General features: G+C 33.4%; 1 protein-coding gene across 1 annotated transcript in view; it reads right to left on the bottom strand.

Moving 5' to 3' along the window:
• Window positions 1–5160: 5160 nt before the first annotated feature.
• The window catches only part of LOC138306316 (uncharacterized), a 49046-nt gene continuing 43918 nt past the window's right edge, over window positions 5161–10288 (bottom strand). Inside the window, exons 4-5 of the mRNA XM_069246751.1 lie at window positions 7521–7685; window positions 5161–7099 (exon numbers count right to left, since the gene is read on the bottom strand). Coding sequence (XP_069102852.1) covers window positions 6246–7099; window positions 7521–7685 — 1019 coding nt within the window. The 3' untranslated portion in view covers window positions 5161–6245. The remainder of the gene's footprint in view (window positions 7100–7520; window positions 7686–10288) is intronic.

The following is a 10288-nucleotide window of genomic DNA, read 5'->3' as shown; positions in this document are numbered from 1 at the left end:
CATATTTATAGAAGGTATTAGTTACAAGTATGATACGGTAACGTTTTTCACTCTAGTAAAAGTTTGTTTATAATGTTTCAAACTGTACAAAATTAGAACCTGATAGGTCAATTTTAATACATATGTAATTAAAAAAACACAGAAAAGAACATGTTAATTGGCAGTATGTAAAGGAAACATAGATTTGCTGATGAACGAAGTATATCAGATGGACATTGTCAGTTACAAAATGTCAATAAAGAAAAGCTTTTTAGGTGTGATTATCGATGACAATATATCTTGATTATTCAAGCGGAAGATGTTTTGAAAATCAAAGTACTGAACGTACTGATACTTAAGCCTAAAAAAAGTTACAAATCAAGATTTCTGATTTGCATTTATAACATAAATGATCAATCTCAATGCACAACAGCATGGTCATCAATTGTTGTCAAAATGCAATGGTAAAGATTTTTTTCATACAGCTTTTTAGAGTTAATTTTCTATTTCCTTCTACTCAAAACAAAGATCATGCATTATGCGATACAATAATCGAAAGACATTGCAATTCCTTGGATAAATGAATTTGATATTGATGAACATCATTTCATACACATCATGTATATTCCCAGTTGGACAACTATAAATTCCAGGTAAAAGTGTTTTATTATAAATGCAAGCACTCTATTATAAAATGACAATTTATTTGATTATTGATAAACAAATAGCAAATCACAAAAAGGGTCGACCATGAGTCAATGATTTATAAATATTTCCTTCTCTCTTTCTTTTGAGCAAATGGCAACAAAATGTTATTTGTCACTCCAAGATATGTTATTATGTGTACCTTGTATTTATCATATCCTTTAAATCCCTTTATGGCAATCTTCAATTTACTCTGACAACATCAATTGGATAGTATCCTATATATAACTTCTTCGTGCATATGCATATTATTTCTTTCATTCCTGCATATTTAATCGATATTGATTGAAAGGCTTTTTTGTATCATTAGCAATGTCCATGAAGCTAGAGCGCATCATGAAATTTGCCTCCCTCCAGTTGGTATTCATATTGACTATGAATGCCAACTGAAAGCCAATGCTTAATATTTACAACCTGAACTCACTCAAGGTTATCTGTATTTTACACAATATCATAAGCCACCTATATTTCAAATTATTTTGTAAATGTTGAAAATATCAAAATATATTTTAATTTTCATGTATACTTTTCAAGCCATCATTAGGTAATCAAAGCTTTTTTTAGGTATTTTATTTCAACATAAGTATAGTAATTTAACACTGTTTGTGTCCGTTTTTATTATAATGATGGAATTCAGTCTGATTTCTGAAAAATAGATTGTGGTATTAATCTAAGAAGCATGCATTATGGAGAATAAACACAAAGAGTAAATTCTGCAATCATATTTTGAATAATAATAAGGTATCAAACATGAAACAGTTTCTCATTAAATTCAGTGTATTCAGTGATTTTATTTTGATGTACTGAAAATACAGTTTCTGTGGGTTTTTTTTATTCGTATATGATTTTCATATGTATTTGAGGAAAAGGCAAAAAAGATAATTTCAAGGCCATTACATTGATTATAGAAATATCATGCCGCACATGTATATATGGATTCCATAAGTATAGTGACACCCCAAAGATGCATCTTTGATAGGCTAGCGAGATGCAAAGAACATATTTCGTTTCGAACATTAGTTTACATAAATTTGATTGTTTTGTATGTTTATTGGAACCAAGAGATGAAAAATTATACCCAAAAAGAGATGAAAATTTTCATATCAGTTTATAGGACAGGATTTGTTGTATTATAATGGCAAGAATAATGTATCCATATAGCTCAGATATAGTATATGTCAAGTGCATTAAAATTAGCATGTCGTCAGTCAACCTCATTTAAATTACATAGTTGAAAGGTTACTGGATGTAATCCCTTTGACTCAAACCATACAAAGTACAGCTTAATTAAATCAAACATAAGAAATGAAATTGTAGACCATAATTTGACTTCATGGTCTGAGTGTATGTACTTGTTTCATAGATGTAAATGTAATATTTTTTGCAATACTGCTACAAATCATAATATAATTCAAAATGACTTTTAGTTTCAATCTATGTTGATTATATGACATTAAGATACACCATTCTGTTTTTACAATTAAAATTATCATTAGTGAAAAAAAAAATTTCTAATGATAAATATATGACAAATTCATTATAAAAACATTAAGCTGTTAGGCAGATTTCCATTCCCCAGAAAACAGATACTGTATGTTTTATGAAAATTCTATCAGCAGTCAAATGTCTTGTGACCGACTTTGATATCAATTATTTCAACAATAATCAACTGATTACAGAAAAACCATATATATGTTTATTTGGCATTCTTCTTATTCAAAATTTTTATAAATGAAAGAAAAGATTTTAAAATAAAGAAAGCAAAAGTCTTATATTCATTAAAAAAGTTTTTGTACTACACTCTTGTGTTGCTCACTTATGTATGCAAGTAAAACCATGCACACTTAATAGCAGCCTTATATTGTCTTTTACCTCAGGTCTGTTTTCAAAAACATTTTTTATTGTACACGGAAAGAAACTTTGATTAATTTACCTTTTTTAAATTATAACTTTTAGGTCTATAAGACTTAGATATCAAGATCTTTAACAGAGATTATATATTTAAGTTAGATGGGGGAGTCACCAGTGTGTATAGATTGTGTGGACAGCAGTCAGCTGGAAGGTAAGGTACTAAAGTACTAACCTAGCTGTGTATTAGGTGTCATTATACACATGTAGGCACAGGGGGAGTAGGGAGGGGGATATAGTACACAGTATAGGTCAACAGCATTTAAATTAGAGGAGAGGGGTGAGATGTAGTACAGAGTATAAGTCAACGGCATTTAAATTAGCGTGTCATAGGTCAATAGTATTTAAATTACTGAGTTGAAAGGTTACTGAAAGTAATCCCTATGACTCAAGCCATACACAGTATGGCTTAAGTCAAAAACGATAAACTGTACCAACAGCGAAGAACAAAAGAAATACCTACCGAATTGAAAAGAAATCCATTAAATTGAATGGTCCAGCACATTGGAATAGCCTTCCAGCAAGAAAGACAGAAAAATACCATGATCACGTAGAAGGTTGAATGAAGAATGTATTGATTTTATGTAAGGACTACAAATGATATTTCAATATTCAAGTCTTATGTGTTGAATCTTGATTTTTAGAAATTCATATTTTGTCATGTTGGCATATATGTATTTAAGACTCATATTTGTGTTAAATATTTCATTATCACCTATTGTAACACGAAATTTTATGTTTGCATGACTTTAATGTGTACACTTATAACAATTTTCTACCCTTCTGTGATATGATGATATATTCTGTGATATGATGATATATTCTGTGATCAGATTTAACATGTCAGTGAGATTTTTGTATCATTTGATATAATTATTATCCGTTACTGGGTGTGTATTAATTATGCTGTCAATACTGTACAATCCAATGTGAGAAGATTATTTGGCTTATGTTTATGTGCAATCGAATGAAAACAAAGTCAATTATTATTATTAAGTGGTATCTATATGTAAATGTATGTTACCCGTGTATTGTTTTTTTTTGTGTTAATCAGCGTGCTCAGTAAAGTTCTGTTTTGTTCTGAAATTGTGTGACATTTTTAAATATTTGCTCCACGCATTAAGAGTATATATATAAACGTTACTCATCATTTGAACAATAACTGATGTATAATCGAGTTAAGACAATGCAGCTGTTGATTAAGTTTGTTTATTCCAATACGCATTCTGATTAGATGATACGGTGAACTTTGACCGAACTACTTTTTTCATGATTTCACGTCATCATTTGCCAACGTCATCAACAATCAAACGACGTCATGCTATGTTGTGATCGACGTTTGACGTCCAGAACTGCTGTTGGAAACTGTATACGTCGTGATCTTTGTGTCAAAAAACGTGACGTTTTCATGCATGTGTAAAATTGACCTTAAGTACTACATCTTGACGGACAAGAATTTCACTGATGAGCTTCGTAGATTTAGCGAATCCGAAACGGACTTGATCTTGATTGTAATGGCTTGATGATTATCTGGCGGTATATAGACGGCGCCGTGTCGTGCAAATGCTTATATTTGTATACATGTAGCCCAAAATTGATTTTTATTTTCTGGAAGCAATTACTTTGTATGAATATTTGAACTCAATTAGGCGTTAAACGACTAAAATCTAACCCTAAAGATGTAACCAATTAGAAGAATTTGATATCAATTTCTTCTTTGATTTTTTGAATACTTGTTAGTGACTTTTTGCTGATGAAAATATTACTACACCTTTTTGGCATATTTCGCTAAATACACGTTACCGTATTTCTATTGGCTAAAAACGAATATGATTGTGGTAGAAACAGTTTACACTACTCGTGGTTGTTGAATATTGAATTTATTCCACACTCATAAGTTATTTCTTTAAAGTTACAAAAGACACTAACTAAAGCTTGTGTCATTTGTAACTTTTAATAAATAACTCCCTGGTGTGAAATAAATTCAATATTCAACAACCACTCATTTTATAACCTCTATTTATGTGTCTAATTAACACATAAATGCAAATTAAATAATTTATTTTGCTTTTTGTGCGTGTACAACCAATACTTAATTCCATACAGGGCTAAGTGCCATGGATTTTATTCGGAACACAATTAATTATTTTTGATATATTTATCTTGAATTAAAATCAGAAGATCAAACTTTTCAATTGTAGTGATGGTGCTAAGTAAGAATCTATAATAACTGACGCAAAATACTAATTCGTCTGATCCGGTTTTTGATAGAGAAAAAATACCATTTGTCAGGAAAGGGATATTGTACCTGAGAGTCACAAAATGTAGTACCCAAGGCTTTAAACAATTGAATATCGATTGTTTTGATAAACTTTTTTTTTAAGTTTTTGCTAGCGTTTGATACACAACAAAGACAACTTTTTTATTCTAGCTAACTTTATTTCAAAACGTTAACAAAAGTAAGTTTTTTTCAGTATTGTTATAATGACTATGCAGATTTCAAAATAACATATTCTTAACAAATTGAAATTTTAACAAAAACAAAAACAAAACAAAAATAATACGAAACTATAAATAACATAATACAACTTAATAACATATCTCTATAACATAATTTCTTTCCATATTTAATTGCTATGAAAATGAAACTAATACAAAAGGTATAATACAAAGAACACATACATTTGTATTATTATTAAACAAACTGTCGCTTTTTATCAAACAATCAACAAATTTTTTAGTTCCCTTTGCCAACAGAAATGTGTAGGCTTAGCACGTCATCCTTTATAACAAAAACAATTTTAAACCGATAAACCGACAAAAATCACAAATTCATCATAAATTTTTACAACGGTATCATTCGTTTCTTTTTCAACATGTGCTCAATTAAAACCCTATTGTAAGTAAATAAAACAAATGAACACTGCAACGGATAATTCCAATAGGAGCAATTCGAAAAAACATTTAGTTTAAAATTTGAAATAAATAATCAAATACCTGTCAGAATACATGAACACAAAAAATCAGTTTTGACAGCAATTTTCATTCTTTTTTTTGTGTGTGGTTCTGTTACTTACTACCAGAAATCAAATGACACAAATCAGAGTTTATATACACAACGACACCGTCCTTTGATCTGTTTATAATTATAATGTGTTAACTGTCGAAAGTTTTCCAGTGTGATTGGGATGAATTCCAGACAAGACCAAATAGTTCCTGTGAAAAGTTTCTGATGTTAAATTAGTGAATTAAGGGGATTCGTAATTGGACGAACCGAACCTGGGTGTTGACACATTAAAATCCACTGGGTGGTGTTGTCCTGACTGAGTCTAGTACTGCTCCGACATTACTGTCTGTCCAGGGTACAGGTCGGTCATTTGCATCTTTCACGGGCGAGAATACAAATTGGGATTGTTTGTAAGTGGCACCATAGCGTATGGTATCGGTAACATCACGTTTGTTGGTAATTATGACGTCATGGCTAATGGTGCTATTAACGTCGCAAATGTTGGAGCTTGTGAAGTCACGTCCAATTTGTTGATGTGGCATCAGATATTGATACTTGTAATGACAGGTCGTGTGTTACGAGTTTTGACGTTTTTCATAGAACGAATCCGATGTAGTGTTCAATTTATCATGCAATTGTAACTCTGTCAGTTGATCTGCTTTTTTCCGTCCCCCGGGTCCGACCTGGGTCCGTTTACATACTGCATTGCAGTTGCACGCAAGCAATGTGGAGTGTAGTTCTCGTCAACATTTGCCGCCTTGCAGATTTGAGTGAGGAAGCGGGCGAAGGTCCGTTTGGACACAGACTTCGGGGTGTACCAGATGCTTGTTGTCATGGGTGACATAGAAGACTCCTTACTGTACTGGTTAAACAAACTGGTAGCCCTGGAGTCAGTCTTCTTCAGCAGAAGTTTCAGCATTTTTACTGGACAAGAAGGTGATTCCGGACAACTATACATCCGTTTGTCATTATGTAGTTTCTTCGCACATCCCCGAATCTCTTCTACAATGTCATGCGTCAATGCAACATATTCGCCATACTCATCTTGTTGGAACGAAAAAGATTGGGGAGTCAACTGCTCGTGAAATTCCATCCCCCTCGTCACAAAGTACAAAGACAAATTGAACCAAACACATTGTCGGAGAATGATTGGAGAAGACCAAGCCTGTCTGAGGTATGCGAAGATTTGCTGAAGATCCTCTGTTTCTATGAAGGGCGAGTGAACTGCCTTACTAAGATTTCGTTGTTTGCGCAGTCCGTCCAAAACCCCATTAGCATGTTTGAACTCTTTGTCTCGTACAATGTCTATTGTCCTATGTATATTTGCCAAATGTCTATTGAGAGCCCCGCGAACGTTAACGAGAGTGTTGGAAGTGTATGGTTCAGAATTGCTTTTGTAAGGTCGGGCGCCACAATAGAATTTTCTGAGCTGTTCAGCCAAATCTGGGACGCTGACAGTTGTCATATCGAGAGGACTTCCAGACACTTCAATGTTCCATTCTGGAAATTATGGAATCAAAATTATGATTTTTCTAATTCTAATTATGTTATTCTAGAACCCTTTCCGATTGGTATCGAATGAATATGAAAGCATATTTATTTCAATATTTGTTAAATTACTTTCGCAAGATCAAGGTGAATCCGATTGTCAGAGTTTCAGTCTTGCAAATGAGGAAAGCAATCATTTTTTCTAATTCGATGGAAAAATGTTTTTCCTGAATGCATATGATAAAAAATACAAGTACCTCGTTAATTCGAAGTATTATATAAACTTCGCTTCCACTGAACAACTATAATTCTGGTCAAGAGTTCTACTACATATTCAAGTTAACGTAATTCGAATACGGTAACAGCTTGTATTTTTCTAGGGTCTATACTGTATTCCCTTACAACCTAGATTATACTTTATTTATTTTATTACCTTGGAATAGTTTTAGTCCCCATAGTGTGTTCTTTTTAGTAGAGTTAGAGTGTCGGGCATCAAACAGTTGGTCTAGCTCCTCCTCTGAGACCACTCTGAACCTCTTTCGTTGTGGAGCCTCGTCTGATAAGTCAGGACCAGCAGCACTGGACGGGATAGGGCATTCTGAACGCAAAACAAAAGGCCGGTTAATAGCGCATATTGACAAATCAAGGATTCATACTGAGCAGTACATGATATACCTGCAAGTTGTGTGTTGTTTAGTATTAACTAAATGTAATGTGTAATTTATTTAATTACATTGTCAAAGTAATGGTGATTTAATTAATTACATTGCAAAATTATGTAATGGTAATGCCATTTTAAAATGTAATGTGCAAAGGAAATCTGGGTAAATAAATGAGAATGTCATGCCTTTGTTGTTTCTACGCCTGCTCAATAAAACAATTAAAACAAATTGCTCTAACACGGATTTCATCATACATTCTGATACCACATTGATTTTATCTACAATCCGTGGAGATTATTGGCTAAAGTTAGCATGGAAACCATGGACTTATCTAAATGTATACCTCCAAGGAAAAATCATATCAACACAGACATTTATGATAGACGTCCTCGATACCCCAGGGGTTACTATTACTAACGTAATATCCACTCCTGGACTATATCATAGTAAAACTCGAGGCAACAGATCAGATAAAGTAATTTATTCATTTGTTGTACATCAAAAGAATTTATAACGATGCACTGTGGTTGACTGTGTGGCTTTATAGTTAGGCGTCGCTCTCTCTGTAGTCATCAAAGTAAGTCTGTGCCGGCCTGTGATTGGCGCTCTCTCTGTAGTCATCAAAATAAGTCTGTGCCGGCCTGTGATTGGTAAGATGTTTTCTCTGGAACTGTCTGTCAGTAATGGAGTATCGAGTATGGTTCTCATGATGATCCCGAGTATCCAGTACCTGACACTACACAATACAGACCACAACCAGCTCTGTACATTACTCTGTCAGTAATGGAGTATCGAGTATGGTTCTCATGATGATCCCGAGTATCCAGTACCTGACACTACACAATACAGAGCACAACCAGCTCAGTATACCAACTCTAGTCTAAAGGTACCAATGTGTTAGGGTTACATCTATATATGTATTCAAATTATTGTCATAAATCAGCGGATAAGACTTTTTACATGGTTTTATGTAGTTCGTACAATCTACTGTCATGATTTGTAAAACGTGCATGTACATTTGTTATTTTAATGGTGGATTTTCTTCCACACCCAAGTCGTTTGAATGTTGATGTCAAACTATTTGTAATGTTTTATAACAAACAACATATACCGTCGATTATTATTAATAAACAGCCTTATTCAATTCATTTCATGTGTTCTATAGTAAACCACGTTTATATTGAACACGCTTCCAACGAATTCATGGTTATAACTTAATATTTTTGTCCATTGTGAAGAGTTCATATAAGAGATTTGTAATGTATGTATAACGAACTATGCTTATAACGAATTGATTTTGTTGGTCAAGAGGTTCGTTAAAACCGTATTTTACTGTTGTCTAATTTATGTTATAGTCTTACAAGCTGTTATAGTCTTACAAGCGTGCCGTGGTGGGGGCTCTGTATAAAGGGACAGTATTTCCATAATCAATAACTCACGAAATATCGATGGTCTGTTAATATTAAACTTTTTGTCAACCCCTCCCATCCTACACTGTAACTCATATCTAACATAAATTATTAAGTGAATACCCCTGATATCCAGCGAGTTCGTTCACATAATATATTTTGCATCAATCATTATATTCATTCACTCATGTCATATCAGCTATAGCGATGACAGAGAGGAACGTCATTGTGACGTCATAATATTATCTTAGGAAATAATAACATGGCATCAGGATTGAATGATAATCTGATAAGATCGCTGCATCTGTCAGCGTTATCTAACAGCTTCTGACGTTGGATTTGTTTCTATATCAACCTTAAATTTGAGTTCATTTTACATGAGATGTTATGAATTAATTCGCTCGCAAAGCGTCGTAAAATTGAAGACTTAAAGATTGAAAGTCTGCATTGTTTGTTTGTTTGTTTGATTTATTAACGTCCTATTAACAGCTGTGGTCATGTAAGGACGGCCTCCCATATATATGCATGTATGCGGTGTGTTGCGTGTATGTTGTGTGAGGTGCGTGTTTTGGGAGAAAGTCTGCAAACCAACGTTGTAGGCTTTAGATATATTGACAACGTTCAGCTGGAGCTGTGAGGATCTGTGAGGTGATAAGGATACATTCTATCTATATCTGTTGTGTTGTTTAAAAAAAACGGGACCAAGAGTCTTTTGAATTTGCATTTTTAAGTTATAAATAGTGACATCGTTTTATAAGCAAACAAGAGGCCCATGGGCCTTAACGGTAATCTGACTATTAGTACAATACAACATAGTTGTTTAAAGATTTTAGCCTATTTGACCTCTGTGACCTTGATTGAAGGTCAAGGTAATTCATTTGAACAAACTTGGTAGCCCTTCATCCCAGCATGCTACCAGCATGCCACATGCTCAATATCAGTACCCTGGGCCTTCTGGTTCTTGAGAAGAAGTCATTTAAAGATTTTAGTCTATTTGCCGCCCGTGACCTTAAATGAAGATCAAGGTCATTCATTTGAATAAACTTGATAGCCCTTCATCCAAGCATGCTACATGCCCAATATCAGTACCCTTGGCCTTCTAGTTCTTGAGAAGAAGTCATTAAAAGATT

This window comes from Argopecten irradians, chromosome 13, assembly GCF_041381155.1.
Source record: "Argopecten irradians isolate NY chromosome 13, Ai_NY, whole genome shotgun sequence".
Taxonomy (NCBI): domain Eukaryota; kingdom Metazoa; phylum Mollusca; class Bivalvia; order Pectinida; family Pectinidae; genus Argopecten; species Argopecten irradians.
This window is presented reverse-complemented; position numbering and strand designations above follow the sequence as displayed.